Source organism: Elgaria multicarinata, chromosome 8, assembly GCF_023053635.1.
Source record: "Elgaria multicarinata webbii isolate HBS135686 ecotype San Diego chromosome 8, rElgMul1.1.pri, whole genome shotgun sequence".
Taxonomy (NCBI): domain Eukaryota; kingdom Metazoa; phylum Chordata; class Lepidosauria; order Squamata; family Anguidae; genus Elgaria; species Elgaria multicarinata.
This window is the reverse complement of record NC_086178.1, coordinates 71,481,664-71,509,640: the sequence shown is the minus strand read 5'-3', so window position 1 is coordinate 71,509,640 and position 27,977 is coordinate 71,481,664. Positions and strand designations below refer to the sequence as shown.

At 40.9% G+C, this 27,977-nt stretch overlaps 1 protein-coding gene across 8 annotated transcripts in view; it reads left to right on the top strand.

Moving 5' to 3' along the window:
* The first annotated feature begins 14,530 nt into the window (after positions 1 to 14,530).
* FGFR2 (fibroblast growth factor receptor 2) overlaps positions 14,531 to 27,977 on the top strand; it is a 131,195-nt gene continuing 117,748 nt past the window's right edge. For 7 of the 8 annotated variants that reach the window (XM_063132748.1, XM_063132747.1, XM_063132746.1 and 4 more), the window contains exons 1-2: positions 14,531 to 15,106; positions 24,597 to 24,857. In XM_063132748.1, the coding sequence (XP_062988818.1) occupies positions 24,683 to 24,857 (175 nt within the window). In that variant the 5' untranslated portion in view covers positions 14,531 to 15,106; positions 24,597 to 24,682. The remainder of the gene's footprint in view (positions 15,107 to 24,596; positions 24,858 to 27,977) is intronic. The other variant, XM_063132743.1, reaches the window with a different exon arrangement.

Below are 27,977 nucleotides of genomic sequence, written 5' to 3'. Positions count from 1 at the left end.
GCTTTGATTTTTCATATATAATTTTTTTATAACATTTTATGGTCATGCATATATTGTTGTGACAATAAAGAATTGAATATTTAGCTAATTCAGTTATCTAGTTGCACAGTTTATATTCATATTATTAGTGTAATGGTCTCCTGTTTTGTGCTTGTTAACTGTGTGGACTCCTCTCTGTTGTTGTGCATTTAGTTGTAAACTGCCCAGGGAGTCTAGGCTGTTGGGCAGCATAAATATGATGATGATGATGATGATGATGATGATGATGATGATGATGATAATACCACAGCTAACCTAGGGGTGCTTCACAATGATTGGGTTCACACAACACGCCAGCTAGTGATGGGTTGTTGTCTGATGCAACCTACGGTGAGTTAGCATGTCGTCCAAACTTGGTCCAGTTTTATCAGAGTGGGAGCTGGAGGGGCAACAGCAGTCCCCTCCAAAGTGCATTTGGCACACTTTGGAGAAGCTGATGCTAGCAAGGAGGGAAAGTGCTCTGGTCATGATTGGAGCAGGGAAGGGGAGCCTTGGTGGCAGACAAAATGGGCTCTGCCACCAAGTCCCTTGGGATGTCAGGCGGAGCTGACTGGAGGATTGAAGTGAAAGGGGAGGGGAAACAAGCCACGTGCTGTGGGTAGTGTGCCCAATTGTCCCTCAGGTGCACCAACCACGAACTGAGGGTTGTTCACAAACCCACGATGGGCTAGCATGTTGTGTGAATGAGCCCACTGATTTTCCTATGTGGAAAGTGCTTCCCTGTAGGAAAAAACCCACACAAAATGGTCATGTGTGGCAATGGTGTATGCTTGAATATTGCTACATGTTGAGAAACCTCAACTAGACGCTGCCTATAGAACAAAAAGCCTTATGTGTGCAAGTGTCGCACGTGAAGTTTGCACTCGGAAATATGTCATAGATGTAAACTTTTGTTTTGCTAAGTTGAATGTGTGCAACATATAGAATTCTCCCTAAACTGATCCTACTTAGATGTGGACATTTTTTTTCTGGGTGATTGTCAGTGAATGCCATTACTGAGTAAAGTCTGTAAGGATTTCCTTTTGCTGATGTGGTAGACTTTCACAGTGTAAATGGATCTGTGATCCCAATTGTATCCACCAGGACTTTGGAAATAGCCACTAAATGATAAAAATGAAGGCAGGTGGGAAGAAAAGTAGCAGGAATCGGAAAGGTGGCTCGAGTAATGAGGATAATTTAGGAGAGGGCCAATCTGCACTAGCATGTTATATCAGTACTATAATGTCTGGCTCACTCATGCAGCACATTATACATCCCCCAACTCATTTTTTGGATATTAATTCTCCCTTAATATTCCATTTCCCCCAAAACCACTTTTATGAACCCCCCCCCTCTGAGTTTCTCTGCAATACTGAGTTATGTGTGTTCCTTCTCCTTTGACCTGAGGCAGGAGGAAAGGATTTCCAGTAGGAAACATGTGGTTGTCCTCTATGTCCTCTAGTTCTATGATCACGGTGGTTGATCAGCGATTTTTTAAAGGCTATTTTTCCATGCAGACCTGCGCAACTCTGCAGCTCTGAATAACCACACAATCTTTTCATTCTTATTTTAAAGCCTGCATTCCTGCATTTTGGAGCTGATACTTGGAGTAGTCATGATCTTTCATTTTGTTAGAGTGGATTCAGTGGAGTGTTTGCCTTTTATTTCTTTGAATGGCTGACCTCCACGGCATGTTGCAAACCGTCTGTGGAAATTAAAGACAAGTCCAAAGTTCCCATAGGGATGTTGAATTTGTTGCATGATTTTTTGGATCCAGGGCCATGAACATTGCCCTTATGTGCATTCTGATAAATAGCTAAGAAGCAACAATTTCTATTATGTGCCTTCTATAAAGCTAGTATGGTATAGGTTACCACTGGGAATTCCTTAGATAGATAGATAGATAGATAGATAGATAGATAGATAGATAGATCTAATCAACATTTAAAAACAATATATATTCACTTTATAAAACATAGGAGAAGCAGAAATGATTCTCTACCATTATGAAAGCTGCAAGCCATTCCATTGTGGAATCACTTGATCCCCTGGCTGATATAGACAGCTTGCTGTGCATACTAGATAAATACTAATTAAACCTGCCAGGTATTTATTTATTTATTTATTTATTTATTTATTTATTTATTACATTTTATATTGCCAATTAGCCAAGGCTTTTTCAAAGTATAAATGCAGAACTAAACCTAAAGAGAACAAACAACATACACCTAATCACTGAGGATGTAATGAACTGTGTTTTGATTAAAAAGAAACACAATATTTTGATTGTAAATGGCTGGACCTTGCAATCCAATTCACAAGGCCTATTCAAATTGCAGTGTGCCACAGCTGATCCCATTTTGGAACCTTTGTAGTGGTACATCAATTACAATAGGCAATATGATGGAGCCCTTCCATGACCCATTCACCATCAACAAAACCGCCATTTGAGTAGGGGTGGGGGTGGAGAATCTGGCTTACCTTGACCTCAGTGCAATGTGAATTTTCCTTTAGTTTTTTTATAATTGTCGTAACATAGCACCACTTTATATAGGTTTTTCACTGTTGCGTGAATAACCACTTTATCAAATATACAGGACTTGGAAGTTCAATATTCTTGGCCACAATCTCCAGTTGACTTTAAAGATTCCAGGTTTGAGAACATTTTAATTCTTAATAGTGGCCAATGGCTTAGATCCAAATGAACACTTTCATCATCTTGATCACATTGATTTTATCTGTTGACTACTGTTGCTGGATTCAGTACTGGGCATTTTGCCACTAGCAGCCAGTAGGAAAGAGAACAATTCATGTAAACTGATGTAAACATTTTTCATGCCCCACAAATCTATTGTATAATCAGGGCTTGCTTCTTTCTTATGACTTGGCGGGATATTATATATTGGTTACTGCTGGGAATTCCTTAGAGTTGTCACGGGCTCTGAAAAGCAGTTGAGTTGCATTCATTTCCAAGCGTAAAACTTACAATACAAAGGTTTGTTTTTGACATTAGTTTAATATATGTGTTACTCCCTGACAGTTCTTGTTGTGGTTACTTTATGGTTTCCACTCTTATGAATTCTGTCGTCTCCAGTGGCTATAATGTAAGCTTACCAGTAACATAGACTGAGAAATGTATGAGCAAATCAGACACATCCCTTCCACTAGAGGACACTAGAGTGGTAAACACTCTTGCTATATGCTGGATCCAACCATATTTTTTTAAATTTATTTTTTTTGGCAACTGCACTGGTAGCCAGTTAGCTTCTAGGCCCAAATGTATGCTTCACATACATATCAGAGATATCTTCCTCCTATGTACACCTCCATGCCATTTATATTCAATAGCAAGGCCCTGTCCAAACATTTTATTCTGTGCTAAGTGAAAGCATCAGCTGGAAAAAGTAGAAGCGCCTACTCTGTGATTGCCCTGCAGTTTTGAAATGGCATCCCTCAAAGCTGGCTTTAAATTGTTTTTATTGTGATATGAACTGTTTCTAACACTACAAAGGTTTTAAATAAATATTTCCTTTTGTAATCACATAAAAAAGTCTAATAAAGTATCCACCCACCCCCAATTTGAATGCATCATTTGACAACGGGTTTGCCAGTATAGCCATACTACTGGTCTGTTATATCATGTGGCAGCAATATGATTCTGGCCACTTTTTTCCTCCAGAATTTAATTATGCTAGGGCCAGACTAACATCTCTCTATATTGGAATTCCTCTATGTAGTATTTTCCAAATCATCATAGTAAATCACTCCAGTAAAATTATTACGTAGTGAAATTACTTCAGTCATTTTTCATTCCTATTTATTCCCAATATATGTCAAGTTTGGAGCAGAAGCTTTCAGCTGGAGAAAATGTCATTTTGTGATTAACCAAATGAATGGAACTTTAGTGATAACCCAGACTGAAAATGCAACTGTAAGACTGGATTGCAATTGTGAAAACCTCTATGTTGCAAATTAGGATACCTGTTGTAGCTTTTCTTATGCAGTTATGCATACCTTTAGCCATACTTCTAAAACCTAGCATTTATCCACTCATTTGTTGCTAAGACATTTCAGTCTTGATTGAATCTGGTGTGATTTTCAAACTGCTTTGTCTTTCTTCCTTCAACTGTGGCCCCTTCTCTTGTCTTACTAACAGTTCCTCCTTGATGTCTCATGGATGTTTTAAGTTGAACCCTGCAATCAATCTTTTTTACCAGAGCTCCCTCAATTTCACATTTCTCTGACAATATTGTATTGGAGAGAGCATGCATTTCCTTATCTTTTAGGCTGGCAACTTCAGCTCTAGTATTGCTCTCTCTTCTCATGTCCTGCCACTGCTTCCTTTCCAAGAATTGGCTTTACTCCCTCTTCTTCTCACTCTTTTCTTTCTTTGGGCTTCTTTAAATGAATGATTTATAGCATGCTCATGACAGGCCACTCACAGATGTTTGCGGATCATTTTGACGATGCCATGAGCCTCCTGTGCATCAACTGCTCCTTTCCCTAGTTTTAGCGTCACAAAATAAACCTCAGAAAACCCGACTTCTGAGATATGTTGGGTTTATCTGAATTTTCTAGCACTAGAGGGCGTTGTCCCATTGAAATATTGAAGCCACATAGTTGCTGCTCCCTTCTCCGTGTAATTCTGCTCATTTCAAACATGGAAGTCAACCAGGAAGCAGAGCATTGGTAAGGAAACATGATTTCTCTCCATCTGAAAGTCCTCTCTCTCTCTTTCTTTACACACACACACACACACAGTGTCTGTCTGATTTGGTTTCTCCTAAAATCTTTGTCTATGGTATGTTCATCTTTAACTTTACTACTGTAGGTTGTCTTTTCTTAAAAAATTATATTTATGTTCTGTCACTATGATCATGTCACCCTTTCCATACGTCTCTCACAGATTCTAAATTATTTCACTACAGTGGGATGCATTAACAAAACCACTTACATTGGTCACTTCACCCAAATAAAAAATGGTTGTAAAAACGTTTCTGCTTGTAATTCTCCCATTTGAGAGCTTGTCAAGCCATTTCGTTTGCCTTGATCTTTAATTTGTGAGTTATGTGCATGGAATCAAACGTCCAAATTAAGCTATTGTGTGGTCAAGTAATTCCACTTGGTCAGAATGAGTTGGATCCAGGCTTAGTCATACTTAGAGTATACTCAACTGAAATCAATGGAGCTTAAGTTAGTTATGATAGCTAAAGTCCCATTGAGTTCAATGGGTCTGCTTTTCATATGTATATTTCTATATAGCTCATATTCAATATACTGCAACTTTGACTGAAAAAGGTTATACAGTCAGAAAGCATCCCGATCTTGTACTACATTAACATGATAATACGTATTTTGCAATTAATACTTGATCCTGATCTTGCATAAACTTATATTTTGAAGATGGAAAAAAGGAAAGAAAGAGGCTGCTAACAAGTGAGTCCATGAATCTAGAACACTGAAAACATTACGCGGGTGGGGGAATTAGTTTTCTTTTCTTCCAATCCCTGTCCCTTTTCCATTTAGCCCATATGCTGAGAGGCAGTGTTATTCTTTTCAAAGTTGTGGTGCACAGGGATATTGGGCTCCTAATTTTCCTTATTCTCTATTGATGTATCATTACCAGAATGAAAAAGGATGTCTCAAGAGCTTTTTTTCTTTCTTTTTTTTAACAGCGACTACTCAAGGCATTTTATAAAGGGGGAAGAAACCGAAAGATAATAGAGCTCAGTTAGGGGTGGAAAGTTTCTGAATGCCTGCCTTGTCTGCCTTTTCTTTTGCTGGAAACCTGGAGCTGTTGTTCCTATTTCAGTTCAAACTGTCACCTTTAGCTCTTGATGGCTTTACTGCCCTTGCTGCTGAACCTCAACAGATTGGGGCTTATTTACCTATTCACACTCCACTGTGGAACCTCATTAATAGGCTTATTAGCCACACCATTCACGTGCAGCAGAATTGACAAAAAGGATTCTAGCCACTTTCAGAAGAAGAGGGAATGATGATGATAATTTACAACCCCCCCAACATTATTCTTTCATTCAGCAGCCTAACTAGTGTGAAAGGCTTCCTGAGATCACTTAAAGCCTAAATATGATGACAGCATTGATTTTTTTTTTTAAAAAAAATGCCAAACCTATTTCTGCTTTTCTTCAACTGAGAGGGTTGTTGTGGCCACGCTTGAAAATTGGCTCATTTAAATGAATAGGGTGCTATTGATAAATTGTTTTCTTTTCATCAATCCAAAGAATAAATCTGAAAACTCCTTCCAGACAGAAGGGAGGGGGGAGTGTCTATATTTTGTCATCTTTGGTGCAACGTTTTCTCTTTTGGAGGACACAATGCTATTGATGAATGGAGAAAAGATATTGCTGCTTCCTGTGCTTACTGGTAATTTATGTGAGAATGTGTTAACAATGTTTTCAATGGGCAAGGGACATGCTGGAAGCTGTGAAATCTGTATCTTGCTTGTGACATGTCAATTTCTGAATTAGAAAATTCAGATCTTATACCAAGGTGTAGAAGGATTGAAAAAGCTGCAAATGAATGAAAATTCTCTATCCCCACACCCAACATAATTTGTATGAACAGGTCTGTAAAGTTGTAGCAGACAAAAGTGAATGGATGTTGGAAAATTGAAAAGAAATTGGGGATATCTGCAGGAATGCAAAAACAGGGAGCAAGTGCTCATGAAATTTAGTAGGAATTTGCATTAGCTTTATTAAGGTTGAGAGAGAACCAATTTTGTTCCATGTTTAACTGTCTTTGAAAGTCGTACTTTATTTATCAGCATTGCAGATATGATAGAAAATTTGCAGTTGCATTAACTAGCAATAGAAGAGATTGTGACTCTAAGGGGGTTAAATGCTGTTTCATTTTAATTTAATTGATTCATCTATGCTATTTATTTCCAGCATTCACATTTTTAAAAGTCGTAGTTTAAATTAGTGTTGAATGCAAAGACTTATCCTGATTGAAGATGGCAAAATCATGATATGTGCTGTTTTTTTATATTCATTTTGGAATATTTCTTGACCAAACTATAGGTTTTCTTTTGATGAAGTCAGGCTTGTTAGGAGGAGTAAAAAAAAAAAAAGTTTTCATATACAGTACTGGGCAATCTCTACACTGCTCTCCATCTATATTGGAATCACATGCACCTACACGAGAGCAAGGAAAAACTGCTTCAGCTACACCGACACAACGAGTTGAATGTGTAGTTTGGCCTTGTATTCTACATATTCCACGTTCATTGGGCCCCTTTCAGAAGATACCTTAAACCATGACTTTAGCCATGGTGGTTAAGCCAGAAAACCAGGCTGTGTTCAGAAGACACCACAGTAAATAAGGCTTTTTTGTTTTCTTCACCATGGTTAACGCCGTGGTTTAAAGTGTCTTCTGAACTGGGCCAATAAGTTTTAGCACCAACTCATACTATTACTACAGCAACAACCCGTGACTCCCTACCCCTACCCCCCTCCACTGCTTTAATAAAGTTTGGATATATGAACCATGTCAGCAAGTCAGATGACATGGTTCTTCCCAACTCAAACATCATCAAATTAGGAGGCCAGTGTTCATGTGGGAAGGAGCCATATCATTAGCTCAACCTTTATGGTTGCTGTATCCAAACAGTACCACAACAGAATGGGAAGAAAGAGACAACGAATAGCTCCACGTCACCACAAGTGATGTATGAACCAGCTCTGTATTATCCTCTATTGGATAACTGTCTTCCTTCATTCCCCATTTAAGATTTTGTCCAATGTGAAATGTAACATTACTGCTTTGGTTTGCTTTCAAAAATAAAAATAAAAATGCCTAACTCACAAAATCACTAAATACATCTGAAACAAGGACATTATATTGTGTATTATATTGTGTTTGGTGTTGTTCCCCACCCCGATCCAGAGGGGGAGGCGGGTAATAAATAAATAATTAATAATTATTATTAATAATAATAATTCCTTGCACAGGAGCATCTTGGTTTACACGTTTGTATATGCCAGCTGCCATGGTAAGAGAAGGAGAGAGGCTTGCTTTGACTTTTAATCTTTAATCTATGCCTACCTGTTCATGGATTGTGTGTGTGTGTGTGTTTTTGAACTGACTAAACATCTTTCCCTGACATTACATATTCCATCTTAGCTAAGACAGTTTTAGTTAAGTTGAATTACACGTTTATATTTATTTTATATGCCTGATCTTATGTCCAATCCTTTTTCCCCCCTGAATAAACTTTAACCCCTTAAGGCACCCTACTTTGCCCTCACTTATTCACAAGCTCTGTCCTATAGCTAGGCAGGCCTCATGATGTTACCTGGATAATATTGTTTAGGACAGTTTTGTAAGTAAGCCCATGAAAGTAATTAGCGGCCTGCTGAGGGCTGGCAGAGGGTGTGTGTGGAGACCTGCATTTAAAAACAAGCTGCAGAGTAGTGAACAGTAAGTTTTGTGTGATCACACTTGAGATAGAAGACAACTGCAAGCTTTAAACGGGACCTCTACTTAATCTTAACGGGCTTTAGAGAACTTCGGCTATTGGGTGGTATAAAAATGCAATAAATAAATAAATAAACAAACAAATTACCTTGTTACAAGTAAAAACAGGCAAAATAAATAGGCAAACGTGAAACCAAAACCAGCACCCCAACTTCCTGCCTGCATTAACCAATTAGTAGCTTTTTTGCCAGTTATTTTCCCTTGCACACAGTGGGTTTAACTAAAGGTTGTCGCTTATTACAGCACAGAGGAAGGGGTTTCCTCCTTTAGATGCTCACTTGATTTCTGTGCTGGATACAGAGGAAGACAAATTTTTGTGTAAGTCTGAATAGAATTGTAGTGTAAGTGGTTCCTTTTTTATGTTAGTTTATTGCATAACTGAGTCTACATGTGACAGGTATGTTGGCTCAAGTATTTCAATCTGTGCATCTGTGACAATGATGTATAAAGTACAAACAACAACAACCCAATGAAAAACAACAACAACCCAACGAAATATGATGGCTACATTTTATTAATGTTGGACGCATATATGTCAAATTATGATTAGAATTGTGTTAATGTTTGTAGAGTTTGCTGATGGACTTCTGGCTACCAAGAACAGGGTGTTTGCACATAATGCATATGTTACCTCAACGATATGATATTTGGTATGAGGTTTTTCCCTGTGAAGTAGCCTATTGCCTTCCCTGTCTAGTAGACTGGAAGGCTATTGCTGCAAATGGTTTCTTGTGATTAGATCATGACAAATACAACTATTTTTGAACTGCTTCAGCAAAGCACTGAGAGAGAATATGCTAATATAAATTAAATTGATCTGTCTTGGACCTGTCCATGTCAAGTGTTCTAACAAATTAAATGGAGTATTAAATCTGATACTCAACTATTCTGGTTGAATTACAATTCATGAGAATTTAATTTACCTTCTAGACTTCTGAACCTCAGCACTTAAATCATAGCTTCCCCTAAGCTTCTATCTGGATCTATGAGGATTAGATTTAAAACAACAAATCTGAAATCTTTGCAATATTATTTAGTAAATATTTAAATTAATATTAAGTTAAAAAGAATTGCATGGCTTTGCCATTAACTCATGGATGCAAACAATTCTATAGCCTTTGCTCATTGTCTAAGATCAGTAAAGGTAATAACATTGTAAAAAAACCAGTACATTCACTGTGTCTGTTACCACAAAGAAAGGCAGTGAAGTGCCCATGAAGGGAGAGGGTAATCTCTCCTGCCATGGAAAAGTTGGTTCTTTTCCATGCTGCATGTTGAGAAAGGAATCCCCTTTCTAACCATGCAATGGGGAAAAGCTCTTATCTCTTTTCAGAGATAAGAGCTTTCCCCTGCCTGGGGAGAGAGGATGGGTCCTGGGGAAGAAACATAGTGGGCCAGATGAAGATCTGGTCAGAGGTTCCCCATGCCTATACTAAAGGGATACTGACTTTTCCATTGTGAGGGCATATTAGATAGTAATCTCCCCTTTACTCACAACAAAATCTGTGGTTGAGCAATATTGTTACACATGTGTTAAATTGACTAAATCATTGGCACTCTGAAGGGCTCAGGGTTGTTCTTGTTTTTTAAAAGGTAGAGGCCTGTTAAATGCCCCAGCAACACTCTCAAAAAAATTGATATACCAATATATTTGACTGTGATATTTCTGTCTTATTTTTCTTCAATAAATTTCACCAGGTGTCTTTTGTATGCATGCAGGACCTGGTGAAATTCCTCTTTATCACAACAGTTAAAGCTGCAGGAGCCCTGTCCTCTTTTGTATCTGGTCACTCTATATACAAAAGAAGGCAGGGCTCCAGCAGCTTTAACTAGTGTGATGCATACAAATGACACCTGCTGAAATTCCCTTTTCTATACAATTGTTAAAGATGCAGGAGCCCTGTCCTCCTTTTCATATGGTCACCCTAGTTTATTGTACAAAGTTTTTATATAATAATATTTACTTCAGGTGACAACTTTTAAACTTTTTCTCTTCTGTATTTTTTAGAAACACTTCTCCTCCTCCTGTCCTTTTTTAATTTTCTTTGATGTACTTGGTTTTCATATCTATTCCTTTTGTTAATCTGGTACTAAAAGGGTTAAATCATTTTGTTAACAAAAAATTGAAGAGGCTACTTCAGACTGAAGATTTGATTTGGCTAATTTGATCGGGTATGGTTGAATGATCTGAGAGTTTTGGGGAAACCTATAAGAAGATTCCCCCAAAGACCCCAGACTCATATTTAAGAAGACCCCATACTTATGTTCCAGTCCCCTGACCCATTGGCATGAAGACCCTGAAATTGTGATTCTATGCTAATTGATGTCATGTCATTGTCATATTTCTAACTAAGACTTTATACAGGACTGGCTTTGAAAGAAGAGGGGTGTGTGTGTGTGTGTGTGTGTGTGTGTGTGTGTGTGTGTGTGTGTGTGTGTTGGGGTGGGGGTAGCTTTCTTTGCAAGCAGCTTCCATAGAGAAGAGCCCGGGTCTTGGCTCTGATATGAGTGAAAGAACCAGAAGAACTGAGCATGCTCAGATGCCCACTAGAGGGAGGAAAATCCCTATTAGACATCTTGTGTTGTACACATGCTGATAAGAAATGCTGAAGCTCAACGTCTATCGGTTAAGAAATAATAACAAAAGCATGAAGAGAGGTGTTGGGGCAGATATGGCCAAACATGACCGATGATGACCTTGAATTCAAAGAGGATGTATGAGAGAGAGAGAGAGAAGCAAGACAACATAACCAGGTCAGATTAACCCTTTTTATGCAGTGCCCGAAATATTCGCACCCCACATGGGCACAATATGTCATGTTATTGGAGGGGGTAGTTAGACACCCTGCTTCTGACTGGTGAATGGATGGTCTAACCAGCCACATACTCTATTCCAATTGGTTGTGTCATCACTCATTGGTGGACCCACCTTTGGCCAGAACAAATATATAAAAGCACAGGTAATGAAAGTTCTGCCCAGCTGCTGCTTCACTTTGTGCTCTCGCTGCTTCACCTCTGATCTCCTCCTGGCCACTCACCCCAAGGATTTGGGTAACCTCTTTAGACTCTTAGGCTGTAGCTAGACCTAAGGTTTATCCCAGGATTGTCCTGGGGTCAAACCTGTTCATCTAAGTGCCACACAGGGCATCCAGCGCTCAGGCAGGGACGAACCCGGGATGATCCTGGGATAAACCTTAGGTCTAGCTATGGCCATAGACTTTAGAAGTTTAACTCTTCACATACCTAGAGGAACTTCATCTTAGCTTTTTACATTCAAGTAATCTGCAGGGAGAAGTAAAAGGGAAAGTTAACAATTACTCGCATGTTTTAATTTAGATTTACAATGCAAGTAGTAAGGAGGAGGATAAGAAGGAGTCATCATAATCACGTTAGGAGCTCAATTTGATATCTCACTAGCTACATTTGTAGTGTCAGCTTTGTCAATTGCAATTCTTTTGGTTAATCTCATATTTATGTTATATTTGCTTTCGCTGTAAGCACAGGGAAAGTTTCTAACCCTCATATAACCACCATGCTACCTATCTTAAATTTGGGTAATTTTCTTTTTAAAAGCATTTAATGGATTTTAGTTTATTTTTTAGTCTGTGGTGATGCTTGCTGGTTTGGATTTTACTTGGTTATCCACCAGGGTGTTTAGAACCCAATGAGTGTAAGTGCTGAAGTTAAACAAACCCAAATTAATGACTTTTTGTAATTATTCTCTCGCTTACCTTCCCTGTTTTTATATGATTTGTTCCCCCCCCCCCCCGGGCTACTGCAGAAGAGAACGATTTAGGGCCCTCCAGATATTTTGACCCATAATTTTCATAATCCCTAGCCACCAGCAAGGGATGATGGGAGTTGTAGGTCAAAACATCTGGAGAGCCTCAACTTGCCCACCCCTGCACTACTGTATGTGTAATTTCAATGTTTGGCTATATCTTTTGCCCTCAGTCAGTCTCAGAAACTGGTCTGTCGTTCAGTTTGGAACTCTTCTTTTTCTCACACTCTACAACCATTCTGACCTGCATTTTTCAGACCAACTACCATTTCCTACTGTAACCCAATATCCTCCTCTCTCTAACCTTGCTTCAGAGATTTTGACTGCTCCTAACATTCTGTTCCTATGGGAGGGTGATGCTCATACACTCGTTGGAAGGCTTCCATAGATCTTCCCTTTTTAAAAACAAAGTAATCCTATTTTTCATACTTGTTGATTCTCATGAATATGCGCAAAAAACACACCCTCTCAATGCCCCCCTCCTCCATTGACTTTACTTTCTCACCACCATTGTCACCAGCTCCTATTGCTCCTCATCCTCTCTTTCATCATTGCTACTACTTGCTTGCTGGATAGCCAGAGAGCCAGCGAGCAAGTAGGTAATAGCATCTACTTGTCCCCACCACTGCTGGTACCTGGGCTAGAGAGAGAGGCATGTGATCAAGTAGGTTAAAGAGGAGGAATATCATCAGCAGGCTCTTGTCAAAGTGGGCCCTTGGCAGATGGAGTCCTGCCCTCTTGACCAGATACAAAAGAGGGCAGGGCTCCTGAAGCTTTAACTGTTGGGATGAAAAGGGAATTTCACCAGGTGCTGCATGCATAAAAATGACACCTGCTGAAATTCCCTTTTCTACTCAACTGTTAAACTGTTAAATGTCCTCCTTTTCATATGGTTACCCTACCTAAATGTAAGGCCTTTCTGAATTTTGGGCACAATCCACCAGGACATTTTACTCTGCAAGCAGCACTGAAATAAACAGAAACCCACTTGTTCCAACAGATTTGCACATTATAAGTTCCCATACCCTTTTTACACACTCACATTTCAATGCCAATATTTTAGCTAATCTGAAAAAGTCCCTAACTTACTTCTCCTTTTATCAAGAATACTGTACTTTCCAGTCTATTTCTTCTTAAACCCCTCAGCTTTTAGCATGTGAAAAATGATAGAAAATGCTTTGAACAGCATCCCCCAACTTAGTCTCCTCTAGATGTTTTGGACTACAACTCCCAGACTTCCCGATGCTGTCTGGGGCTGATGGGTTTTTTAGTTTAGTACATCTGGAGGGCACCAGATGTTCGAGAAGGGTGGTTTAGAAGAATATTAGATTCAGTGCCACTTCGCTAGCCAGTTATGACCAGCATTGCCATTTGTTACAGGGGCTCACAACATATATTATTCATGCTTCCAAAACATAAAATATACTTCCTTAGGAAGTTGACGGGATGATTTGCAGAACAGCTCTATTTGCTCTTAGGTGGGTGAGTGACAAAATCCCATTTTGATTGTCTGTTTTTCAGTGGGTGATCCTGGCTGGATCTATACTACTGCTTTAAAATGGTTTATAACAGTACTGACAACGGTGGAGGCTCACGACACATTCCATATACAGTTTTCAAACTGTTTTAAAAGTGCCATATCCTGCTTAGTGTAGATCTGGCCCCTGTCTTCTATCACCTTGTGGGGACACCAGTCAGCAGAAAATCCAGTGGGCAAAACCACACCATCTTTTTCCTCCCTTCATAATAGCATGGGATTATGGTTTTAACCTTGTTTCCAGATTACAGTCAAGACTATAACAATCAGCAATATGTTAACAGTACTCTTTGTTCCTCCTTATAGTTTTGTGTGTGTGTGTGTGTGTGTGTGTGTGTGTGTGAGAGAGAGAGAGAGAGAGAGAGAGAGAGAGAGAGAGAGAGAGAGAGAGAGAGAGGTGGTGGGTTGTTGTATTTTGGGCTGCTGGTTTTGTAGTGCCGCTTGGAGGCGTCCCCCCCCCCCCCCAGTGCTTTCTATGAGGTTGCGGGAGAGAGAGAAAGAGAGCCCTATTCTTAATGCATCTCTAACGCAAGGGGAAGAGCCTACACGGAGTTCAACTATTGCTGAACTGCTGTGATTGGCAGAGGAACTGTCCAGGAAATGGCTCGGGTTTCAATTTCGGGGGAGTGACCAGGGAAAGGAGGGGGAAAAGAGAGAGAGAGAGAGGGAGGGAGGGAGGGAGAGGGAGAAAAGGGTTGTAGAGTTGATAAAGCTTTAGAGTTTGCTTGCAACAGGGATTCTGAATGGACTGGATCTGGACTTAAGGCATCTGTTTTATGCTCTGTTCCTTTTTGAAAGATCAAACTTTTGGAAGTTCTCTCTTTTCCCAAAGCTGGATCCTTAATGAAGTGGGGAGGAAAAAGTTTGTGACACACTGGTTTTCGTCCCCCACCCTTTTAATTTTTTTTTTAATTTAAATTTTTATTTTTTTAAAAAAGAACCCCTTCGAACAAACGCACCTCCATTCTGCTGGCTGTTCCGGGGAGAAAGAGAGAGAGAGAGAGAAGCTTTGGGGGAAGGAACTGTCGAGGCGGCGGAGATGGGGGTGACGCTCGCCGACTTCCCCCGCTCGGGTTTGGGGCTTCGGACCGATGTTTTTGAGCGCCTGAATATGGAATAAAGCAGGAAACGATTGTTGTGCTTTTGCAAAGGGGTTTCTCCCCCCCTCCCCTCCCCTCCGGGGAGCCTGCCTTCGTCGCTTTGCTTCATCCCGTACACACGCCCGCTGCAAGGGAACAGCAGATCGTTTACTCGCAGCCTTTTCATACAAGGTAATTGGACCAGGCTTGGCTTGCAGTTGAGAGGCGCAAGGCGCGCGGAGCGGGGGGGGGGGGGCGGAGAAGAGAAGGACTGGGGAAGAGAAGGACTGGGGAAGAGAAGGACTGGGGAAGAGAGATTAATCCTCAGCTTAAAAGTAGCTCTAGGATCTAAAAGAGTGAGCTTCAGTGGGCCATCTCTTGGCTTGGTCCTCCACGCCCCCCCCCCCCCACGCCAAGTAATAGCTTTGTGTGTGTTTTTGAAGCAACGTGTACCCGGTGCATGATCCAAAAATGTTGCCAAATAGCCACGGGTCTCCTCCTCCTCCTCCTCCTCCTCCTCCTCCTCCTCCGGGTCTGTTGTTCTGAAAAGAAGTGGCGTCCCGTATGATGTCAGGTATTTTTGACATGTTTGTTTCTCAAGTGACAAGTACTGTAGCGATGACAAATGCCGAGTAAGCGCGGAACCCGCGTATAGGCACGGGCCAAATTGGCTAAACCAGGCGGGACCTCGTGTGGATTTCGCTGGCACCCACGGTTTTGATCAGCCTGACCTGATGGAGTTGAGGAGTTCCTTTCATGGGAGTGTGTGTGTGTGTGTGTAGAAAACACAATCCCCTTCTCCTGCCATTGACAGCCCCCCCCCCCCCCCTCTTCAGCAAACCTAATGACATCCCTCGCGAACACCGCTTCTCAAAAGAGATATTTCACGATGATGTGGTTTCTGTTGTGCGGCTTGCGAGGTTGCCAAAGCCTTGCCAAACGCATTGAGTTGAGCACTTTGATTTGGTACCGAGTAAATTCCATTGGTTTCTGTGGGATCCGCATCCAGGTTCACGCGCTTAGGATGGCAGCCTGTGCTACTATAAAACCGACTTGCGAGCTTTTGTTTTGCTTTTCAAGTACGAGGCAAAGTTCCTCAACAGTTTCTTGCCGCATTTGCCTTAGCTCTTCAAACTGAAAAGCCATGAATTTATCAGTTTAAGTTACCTTTTCTTAGTATATTAGATGCACGTGTCAGCCAGGTAAAGGGAAGTCTCTTGAGCAGACGCTTAACTTCCTAAAAATCTTCCCTGTGCTTGGGTTCAGCCACGGAACATTAGAAGTATAATAAGACATACTGTTGAGCATGTGCAGAGTGCCTTCCCGGTCAGCCTTAGTTGTTCCCAGGACGACTAGGGTTTTAGATTAATCTTTGAGCCCTGATCCCTTGGTTTTTTTTAAGGTGCTAAACACTGATTATGACCTTCTCTCCGATTATGTTTCCAGATAAGATGATATGCACCATGTACTGTATATATAAAAAATCATTGCAGATTTTTACGGTTGTAACAGGACCCAAATTGTAGAGCTGTGATTTAATTGGCGTGGCATTAAAGGGCTTTTGTTTGAGGAGAGAGGAGGAATTGAAGTGGAGAAGGGGATCCAGTTTATTCAGTTGCAGGAAGGAATAGGGATCAGACTTTATGAACACCGACCACGTCAAGCCTGGGTGTGCGGAAATTCTTTCACCTATAGTGCGTAGAAAGACCTAGTTAGGAAAACAACACATGGAATCCTTTAGTGAATGTTGCAACAATCTGTTTGTATGGAGAGAAATGATTTACATGGAGCTTAGTGGAAACGTGATGTAGAAGTAATGCAAACCAAAAGTACAAGAGGTTCTTACGTGGAGCCATTGTTTAAAGGCTGCCCCCTTTTTCCCGTTATTTTTTTGCTGGTCATTCATACTTTTCCTTCCTAAAAAAAGGAGACGTCCTGATGAAAATACATACGTAGGTACATACATACATATATTTCTGTGTATAAAATTGGCCTTTCAAACAGTGGCCCATTATGTGGCTGGTGTGAAGCGCCATCAACATTTCAAACCTCATTGTCTCCTTTGTACCAAATCCCTGTAAATCTTCTACTTGCCTTTACTCATTTTCATCTGAAAAGCCTGTTTGGTTTGAATAGACTGCAATAAGCAGCCTCTATACCTCTCTGGAATGTCAATTAAAATGCAGATTTCTCCTTACTCTCTCTCTCTCTCTCTCTCTGATCCACCCAAGACTTGGAGAAAAAAACAGGCTAGTCCTAGGGAAGAGCGAATGAAAGAAGTTCAGACAATGCAAAAGGATTGATAGTGCCAGGCGGGTTTCCAAAATAACCTTCCAGAATTAATGTTTAATAGTTGATTCCTTTGAAGATTGTAGTGTAAAGGGGAGATGGGCTTTGCTCTCCTCTTTCGATCAGATTCAGTGTACTGTCACTTAAGTGCGATATGGCTAATTTTCTATAAGCTGGGAGAGGGCATTGATTGGCACTTGCACAGATTTTGCTGTACTCTAAGTGCCTAGGGTGGATACACAGGTCAGGGTATTGATTTGGACCGCGTTGGGTCTATACAAATTACAACCTCCCTGGGGAGTGATAAACATCGCACACATAACAATGGGGCTAGATTAAAATGAACACTTAGGCTTAAATTTAATTACAGCCACTCTAGAACAAGTACTACTTGTTTGTGTATGTTTTTTTTGTTTTGTTTTTTAATGTGGAGCTACAGCTTGAAGGAATTTGGTATGGCTCCCAACCCAGGCTCCTTTTCCCATGCTTGTCAGTTTGGCAAAGACATTTGGGCAGGTATGTGACGAGGTGAAAATTGACTTGATGAACGGGTGGCAAGGCAAGCTATCCATCATGGGAGACTGACAACTCCTCCCCGATATAGGGCTGAGAAGAGAAACAGAGTTCCCTTTCAAGGGGAAAAAAATAAACACTACGTGTGGCTTTCACTGAGCCCGAGACTCCAGGAGAGATTATGCTATTGTATTCAGGAAGCCAGGATTGTGAAGGCCAGAAAGCATGCTGGGACTGTGTTCCAAACATTGAAATAGAGGTACATAATTACCCAGGGTAGGAGGTCCCTTTCTATAAGATCATCCACAGCTAGTCTAGCAAAAAGACCAAAACAATTTAGTTGTTGTTTGTTGTGGTGGTGGTGGTGGTGTTTTCCTTTCTAGAGGGGACCATCTGCTTTGAGAATTGGAGGTGGGAACCCACACATGTGGGGACTACTGTTGCTTTGGAAATGCGGTAGTGAGCGTTACTTCGTTCAAAGGGTTTGCTGGTTTTGTTCTTCAATTGTAAGGGATTTTTTTCTTGCTTCCAATCCCTTATGGGTGAAGGATGACTTTGCCTGTCAAAAACCAGAGACGGCCATTAGGCTTGCAAGTTGCTTGCCTAGCAGTTTTACTTGAGATCAGTGTGTTGAGGGATGCTCATCCCAACTTCATTAATTTTCATAGGAAAAAAAAACTTCTTTCTACTCCCTCCTTTTTTTTCCCCAATTGAAGGAAAGCCATTCATAACATCCCTTATTTTTCAAAAGTCTTTCTTCCATTCAGATAGGGTTATAACTAATATGTATCCTTCTTCAGAGTCACTGATACTTTGTGATAAGGTGACCAGTAGTCCTGACACTGGTAGAGGGATTGAAGGGTTTATAGAATAAATGTAATGCTTTTTTTCTCTATGTTCAAGACTAGTAGACTTGAAATCTCAGATGTTGGCTGTAACCAAGTTGATTTAAAACTATCACATGCTTTTAAATCTGCCATGTCCTTTTCTGGTAATACTTTCATCAGTTTCTTTACTATGCCATATGAGGTTGACTCAGTCTCATTTCCCGGTTGTGAATTCATAGTAGATCATGCAAGGAAAAACTGTGCTTTGGAGCCTTCATTGAATCAAGCACCATATCAGTAAAGGGTTTAAGCTAGATAAATAAAATTATGCTACTTTTGAGTCATGAAGTTCTGTATGCAGCATCCAAGATTAAGTAGCATATCAGAAAATCTAGACTGCATTTCTCTTCTTGATGATGTAAGGTGAAAACTGATTATGCAGTTTTCACAGGTGTGTGTCAGATCTTGGATCCGAAGCATCTTGTCTACAACTGTGTTTTCCTGATAGGAAACTAGTGTGGTCTGCATGATGATATATCACTTCTAGATCACTTCTTTTGTGAGTAAAATGCTTTATGTGTGTATCACACCTGTATACACTTGCAAATTGTAAAGTAGGTTATGCTGAGAGAGAGAGATTGAGACAGAGAGATTGAGAGAGAGAGAGAACACCAAGGCTAAAAGACAAATATCTCAGTAGTGATTGGACACTGACTACTCCAGTTCCAAATACACACATAATGCAGACAGATTCGTGAATTGTTGCTGCATTCAAAATATTAGAAGGTGGAGCAGATATGAGAACATAAGAAGAGCCATGCTGGATCAGACTAAGACTCCATCTAGTCCAGTATTCTGTTCACACAGCAGCCAACCAGCTGTCACTCAGGAATCCACAAACAGGACATGAGTGCAACAGCACCCTTCTGTCCATGTTCCCCAGCAACTGGTGTATATAAGCTTACTGCCTCTGATTCTGGAAGTAGCACATAGCCATCAGGCCTAGTAGCCACTGTAGAAAAGGTAGTAGCACAAAAGGTAAAAGGAGCATGGCTGAATCTTAATTTTCTTTACAGCTGATAGGTACCTCTGTAGATCTATCACTGCCAACATCACATGGTTGAACACAAATGTCATGGCTAAGGATTCCCATCTGAGAATTTTCATGATAGCTGTTGGTTGGGTGAATATGAGATTTTGTTCTTTAGCACTGTATATTACCAGAACGCTGCTGCTTCTCTCTCTCGCTTGTACATTAAGGCTGCAATTCTCTACCCATTTACCTGGGAATAAGCCCCGTTGAACCCGGAGAAAGTTCTCTGGACTTTTCAAAGCACTTCATGTACATTATCTCAAAAAACCTTACAGCTCTCCTGTAACTTAGGCCAGGACTATTATCATCTCCACATTACAGGTTGGGGACTGGGTGAATAGTGATTTGTGTTAGACCAAGTGTTCAAGGGTGAACAGTGCACATGAAGTTTAACTGTAAGTAAAGGGATTCATTTCCTTGCTTCTCTTCTGCTTTCTGTCTCTCCTTTAGTTCATTTACACTATGCGTGGCCATCCGTCACATCTTCTGCCTTCCTTCTGTCTTGCCTAGTTTAGGTTGTAAACCTTCTAGGCAGGGTCTCTAGCCCTTGTATGGTTTGTACAGAACCTACTGTATGAATGTTGAGCAATCCCTGATTTCAGAACTACTTCTTGTATATACAAATGTACATTGCAGCCCACAGATAACATATTCCTGAACACTCCATCTTTTAATCACTTTCTCCAGAACAGAATGCTCCAGAATTGAAACTTTGCAAGATTTTAGATGTAATTGTGGGAAAGGGCACTTCATTATAGACTTCTAAACCAAGTAAGGCTAGCTGTCCTGAACTGAGCATGGGATCGCCTTATCTTTATCTTGCATTGTCTGCATGCATGTACCTTGATAAAGGGAGTCTGCTCTAATTGATTCTTGGCCTTCAGCCATGCAAATCCATGGAAGGATTTGTACAGTGTAAAAATAGAATGTGGTAATTTTGCAAAATGAAACATGATGGGCCTGCACATGTATACAATTATGTTATTTGCTTAAACAAACTTCATAGATTTTTTTGATTAAAGTAGCTCCCTTAAGCAATGATCAGGCATCCAGAAGTCCCTCTGCCTAAAAGCATGCAGAAATCTTCATGTGTCATGGAGCCATGGGTCACATTAATACTGCTTCCTCTAGTTTAAGTAAGAAATACTTTTCCAGTCTCCACTGCTCCTACCGCTGCCATCTCCCCAGTTCAAGAGAGCCATTACTGCTGCGGCTATTCCCTTCCTTATTTTATAGCCATGGTTGGCAGTTTCCCAGAAAACCCTAGTTCCAGATAGAACAGTTACAAATACAGATTTCCTGTTTTGTTTTTATCGACAACAATAAAATAAAATAAACATTTACAAACATGGAACTATACAGGTTTTTATAGAACGTTTGATGGAATTATAATCTATATGTGTCTTGCTAGTTCAATAAGGTAGCTGTGCTAAACACACTTAGTAAACCCCTTTGCACATGGTGGGATTTATTTCCAGGTAAACATGCATAGCATTGCTTTGTACTTATAGAGTAAATATTTTCAAATGTTGGATCTATCTCTTCAAAACTGAGAGTGGGCTATTACGTTAAACCTCATACTATGTTGGTGAATGTTGCACAGTTGTTTGGACTCATTTGGGTAGTCTGCTCATCTCTTCATGTTTGACTAATGCTTCAGGATTAAATCTCTGAATTGTTGATGATTGTGTAGTAGAATCTAATGTTTGACTTAGGCTTTTAGATTGAAAACTGGAATATCTTGTATAACTTCTTTGAAAAAGAAAAGCACAGTAAGCCAAAAATGATCTTGACATTTGAAAGTTAGATATGTAATTGTGTGTAGCTGCTACTTATTTCTTATATTGCAAATTAAAAGCACTGAGTATTTCTTACAGTCTTTTGTTTGTTTGTTTCACAACAACTCTGGGGGCATGCCACCATTATTTCCATTTTACAGATAGGGAATTAAGGCTGAGAGAGAAACTAACTTGTCTGTAGTCATGTGGTAGACATTAAAAAATGAGGTATGTCACATAGTACAACTATTTCTGGATTGTATCAGTTCAGGCTGCAGGTGTGTAACTGCATATGCTACCATTTTAAAACAATACCTCCCTTTACATAAAAAGCACATCAAGGGAAAGGCTAAGCTCAGGGCCGTTTCTTTGGAGGGGTGAACAGGATGACTGCCTTGTGCACCAAATCCTGGGGGCAGCAAACAGCACTCTGACATTGGAGAATGTTGGGTAAAGCTTTGATGGTATATTAATTTCTCGCATTCACCTTAAGTGTCATAAGTGGAATAATACTATCTTGCAAGCTTGGTTACAACCAAAACAACCCTGTCCTCAATAGTGGTAAGAGATATGCTGGTGACCTCTTAGGAGGTGCTGGATTAGCAACGGGCTAATCCATTATTGATGCTGCAAGCATTGAAACTATTGAAGGAAAATTGGCAAAAGTTTGGGCAGCTGAACCACTAGGTATTGGAAAGGGTTGTGATGGATACTTGTCGATATCATGCAGCCTGATAACATTAATAGTGTGGGGAGCGGATGTGTGGTGGTGCTGGCAGCCAGTGGTGGCATTCTGGATCTTCTTAGCAGCACCAAGAGCCACAACCACACACCCCTCTGCTACCAGGAGGAATGGTGAGCCAATGTCTGGGGGCTCTCCGTGGTGTTGGCCTGCCTGGTATTCCAGGGATATGCACCTGGTACTCTTTGCTGAAGAGTGCCTGGCACTGCTCTCTGGAACACTACCATCCCATACCTAGCTCTGAGAACCCCTCAGGTCTAGGCATGAGATGGCATAGGGTCTCCAGGAAACCCCACTAACTGCTTCCTGGCTAGGCCAGTGACATTCTCCAGAGAGCCCACCTGGCAGCAGCCCAAATGCCTTGCTAGGACAGGATCCTTATTCATAGTAAGGCATTCTGTGCGAGGTGGCCTTGGAGATTGCCTTTGCTGCTGCAACACAGACAACTTCCAGGAAAAAATCATCCAGAATGCCTCACTATGAGGATGGATCCTTCAGTCAGACAACACCTGTGGGGAAGATTGAGGAGTGGAGGATGGAGGTGGCTGAGGGGGAGGGGCGATGGGAAGAATGGAAAGAGAGGAGGAGGAGGAGGAGGAGGAGGAAGCCAGAGGGGATGCATGGGGAAGAGGAGGAGGAGGAGAAAGGTGGGTGGTGGATGTGGTGATGGAGGTGGCAGCTGGAGGAGAGAAGGTGAGGACAAGGAGGGTGGTGATGATGGCAGTGGCAGCAGCTGCTTCCAGGGTGGGCAGGAGAGAAGACAGGATGGCATATCTGCAGGGGTGGGGTGGGGTGACAGACAGACATTACCTTGCCTCGCATGCCAAAATAGGCTGAGATGGCCCTGGCCAGGCTGAAATTATTTTCAGTTGCACACTTCCTTTCTGTGTCCATGGCATTCTTTTTAGTGTGGAAACATTCAGTCATGTAATCGTCGACCTACAGTGAAGTGTTTAAGTCCAGGAAGGTACCGTATGTGATTTTTGAAGCTTTAAGTTGACTCAGTGAGTCAATATGAGAGGTAGGACCTGAATATATGTGCTCCAGGTCCCACTGGGGCTCATGTTGGTTTTATAGAAAGAAGATACTTTAGTATTTGACAACTGTATCCACATTTCTTTAGCCTTAGATGATCACAGTTTGAAAGTGAAGGTACAGGTTAACTGTGTTTAATCTATTGCCATGTCTGAGGCTCTGAAGTATTTCTAATGGAGTATAAAACTACCTCAGTAAATATTAGTGCTGGGTCAAAACTCTACCTGCCCCTTTCACAACTTCTGTGTTTACCTAAAGAAGATGTGGTCATTTTTCTGCCCCTTTCATTAGGATGTTAAGAATTTTGGCAAAATTTCTCAAGGTGGAGGGCTTCTGTGGCTAAGTTGTGTGTGTGTGTGTGTGTGTGTGTGTGTGTGCGCGCGCGCACACACTTTTTCTTACTGTTTCCCCCCTGTTCTGTCCTTCCAGACACTCCAGCTGTGTGAACTTCTGGACAGTCCCTTAGCTTGGATTTCCTCCCTTGGGGCTTTGCAGTGCTGTTGCTTCTCAGTGACCAAAAGCTGAGAGAGGTCTTCTTCTTCAAAGGACTTTTTGGTTTTAGCCAAACCAAAAAATGCCCCTCTGAGCTTACGGTCACTCTGCAAGCGGCTGCACTGGGAAGCCCCAAGTGAGGAAGTCCTGGCTACGTCCTCTAGGGGACTTTCCAAGAAGAGAGAGGCTGCAAGGACAGAAAAGGGGGAGATGGTAAAAGAAAGCACACACAACCCCTTTAACCGCCTCCTTACAGTAATGTAAGCACTGAAACCTTGCACCTTGAGAAATTTCTCCAAAATCCTCACCCCTTCTCACAGTGCTCAGGTACAATTTCTTTTTACCCTTTTCTCCCCCAAAGAATGGTAAAAGAAAAAGAAGAAAAAAGATTGTAAATTCGGCACGATCGGTGTTGCTCAGAATTTCCCTGTACTCCACCTTTGCGTCTCCATTTGTATGCTTCACCCAGGCATGCACCCCAGATCCCAGCCAGCCTATTGCTCTTGCTACTTATGTGTGGTATCTAATGGTAGCTTTGCTTTCATGGGAAATATTTAACTCATGGAAGTTGGAACACAATTTAAACCTCCCCTCCCAAGAAACTGAGCTTGAGGTTTGGGAGATTCTCTGGAGCAGAACTTGATATGCACAGAAGGCTCTAGTAGGTAGGAGAAGGACTGGTGAAAATGGAGTGCCCTAGTTTGCACCAGTGGAAGCATTTTCTGCTAAGACAAAGCCACCGTTGCCCTATAGTTCCAGCACAGTTCATAATTCCAGGGAACCCTTTACTTTGGAGTCTTAACAAACATTGGAACACGAATGGATTTGCATGAGTTGGTGATGAAAATGAAGATATATTTTGGGTGTTTGAGAAAACGTTAAATGTTAAAATGCCTTTCCCCCTTTCCCTTAGAAGAATCAACAGCAACTGGGAGCAAGACGGCACTTATTAAGGCTTAAAGTGCTGCTTTCGGTCCATGCGTGCCTAGAAGAGCTCAGATGGGATTAAAGTCCACATGGAGGTATGGAAGAGGATCAGGGACTGCCACTGAGAAGATGACCTGTTGGGATTCATGTTGCCTTATCTGCCTGGTGATGATCACCATGGCTGGATTTTCATTGGCTCGGCCATCATACAATTTAGTTGGCGAAGGCACTACTTCGGAACCTGAAGGTAAGTTACAGTTTTTTGTTCTGTTTGTTTTCTACAGGATCTGGAATTTTGGAGGAAATTCATGCCCTGCATAAATAACCATGTGCCACCACCAGATTTTCCACTGATGTTGCTCCAACAGTTGTAACAAAGAGATGATAGCTCTGGGTATATTTGAACTATGGTGCTTTGGTAGCTGACGTGGTTATGGACACAGCATTGGAGGATGTAATAACAAGAGATGTACAACTATTAAGAAAATGTTGGTTGTGGATGTGATTCTCCCAAGATTAGTATCTGCAATGACTTCTGTGTATAATTATTTTCAAACCTGCAACTACACTCTTCCCATTTTAATAAAATGGTTAAGGAGAAATGTACATCTTTGCAAAACGAAGGGCTTAATGATTAGTTTGACAACTTAAGCCTACAAATAGCTTCATATATTTTGTTTGATCTATGCTTTGATTTCTGGAAGTCCTTCTTCATGTGCTTAACCTTAAGCCATGAGATCAGTAACACTAAAATAGAGGCTATGTAGTGCTCACACAGGGATATCCATTCTCAAACTAAAACAAGCTTTTTGTCTCTGTCCTTTTTAAAGAGGAATATAGGTTGGTTTAATATTTAATAGTTATCTGTTGGACTTGATCCAAGCTCCAGAACTTTTCAATTATGCTTAGCTTGCCACATTGTTTTGTAGCAATAAAATTATTTTTTTACTTATGAAAATTGCTTTTCTTCTTTGGAAAAAATGAATCCTGTTTACTTTTGGTCATTTGTTCATATTACTTTTGGCTGCAGTTAGTTTATTTGAAAGGGTGTACAGCTCAAAATGGCCATCAAATTACCACTAATAGTTAACGTGGAGTGAACTTTAGCTGTCTCATGAGCCAAATACAGCACATTTAGTTTTAATGTGTCTTAATTTATTTGACAGAGCAATGCCATTTTATTGGACTTTGTAGCTGTCAATTTAACATAGAATCTCCATTCTTTTCCTCTCTTTCTTAAGCATTGTATCTACAAGCCACCCTTACAGATCCTTAAGGATTTCTTCTTTGCTTTTCACTTCCTCTTAAGACCTTTATACCACTGCTCACATGGCCATGAAGGTGCAGTGCAAGGATTTTGTGCCCAGGGGTAATCCATCTCTAACAACCAAAAGGAAAAGCAATAGTTCCTGTGAAGAATGTAGTAGTGCTGCAGAGGTTTTCTGGTGCTTCCAGAAGGCATGACCCCCAAATTTGGGAAGCTACCCCCAAACCCTGTGCGTGCTTCCCTTTTACACCACATAGCTGACACATTGCACATGAAGGCAATCCTTGGTGGGTAACGAAACCAAACACCTGGGACCACTGTTGGCCCATGGGTTGCATGATGTGTAGGGCTGTTAATGGAGAAATGATCTTTCATGTTGTACTTATGTTTGATTCCTGCTAGTTTTCTAGCCAGTCTCCCTTATTGCTTCAAAGGCATAGGGGAATTTTTTTTTGAAGTGCATACGCTACAGGGATGTGCTGAAATCCAAACAAAATCTGCATGCCCGTTCATGCCAAAGAAAACATGGAAGGATAGCAATGCTTTATATTACTCTAATGTTTTGTACGAATGAGGATTTTTACAGCCGTGTTTATTTTGAGCTTACATGTTGAGCTGATGTTCATTTAGGGACATTTTCAAGTTCCTTAAACTGCAATATTTTATGGAATGTTTTTGATTGCAGGGTATTTATTGTAAATGAGGATGCATTTATTTATTTATTATGCTGTATATTATAGAATCTCCCCCTCCCCTCCCCCGGTGCTCACCTCCCACCTTCTGTGGCTCACAGTAAAGGGGGTGGGCAGCGGCGGTGTAGTCTTAATATAGTTGCTGTTATCTTGTACTACAATGAGCTAACACATTTATATTAATTGAACTGTCAAAACAGTCTTGTCAGTGTAATGTTCATGATACTTGTCCTCTCCCAGATGCTGTCTTCAGCTGAGCCAATCATAGAAGGGGTTTGAGAGGGGATATTTATTTATAGCTTTTTTTAAACCCAACTCTTCAACTCCTCTGCCCCTGAAAATGCTTCCAGAGCGATATACAAAGATTAATAATAAGATAGTTCCTGCCCTCAGGCTTACAACCTAAATGTCACAACACAAAAGGAAAAGGCACTGGGAGGGAGGAGGAGAAGGGGGAAAAGCAACTCAAGCACCAGTTCTTACTTTCAAAATATGAAATTAATATAAAATTGATTTCATATGAAGTTAAAAGAGCCAGAACATCATTACACTTTTGAGTCCTTCACCTGCTGCTTGCTTAGGAACATAGGAAGCTGCCTTATAAGGCCTTAGACCATTGGTCCATCTCATCCAGTATTGTTGATTCTGATTTGTCGATGCTCTCCAGGGTTCAGGCAGGTCTTTCCCTGCCATGTTTGGAGATTCTGGGACCTTTTCCATGCAAAGCATCTGCTCTGCCATCTATGGCTACTACTGATCTACCTTCCCTAGAGCTTGCTGCCTTGGGAATATGTCATATTCCAGCCCCTGCTCTTTTCAGGGCATAAGTGACACCTCAGTTTCCCTCATCTCCTTACATAACACACAGTGCAATATACCATGTGACAGCCCTGTACATTTCTCCACTAGTGGCAGCCAAGGATGTAGACTAGAATAGAAGAGGGCAAAGAAGGATGGAACTCCTTCCTGGGAGTGGGGGAAGAAGGTGTCTAGCAATTTTCTGATAACCTTTGGGATTGGGTAGGGCAGGTTATGAAGCACTCACTTGTCTACTTCACCCGCCCCCCCCCCCAATCTACTTTACGAGAAATCACCAACAGGCATTCAAGATTTTCTCTGCAACCCTGAGGGCTAGCAGCTTGATATATTTGTTTGTGAAAGAAAGTTCAGGCTTTTTCTTTCTTTCTTTTTAATTATTCTGTGGGATTCTTGATTATATTCTATGATTTGCTATAGGTCTGTTCCCATGCAGATCCTTAAAATTCCAATCGTTGGCTTAAAGTAGCAGGGATTTTGTACAACACAATGCGGAACATTGTATTAAAAGAAAAAGCCAATTTTTTAGGGTTGTCATAGTAGATTTAGTGTTTCTACAGGGGGTTTATCTCCTAATTAGGCCCTTTAAGAG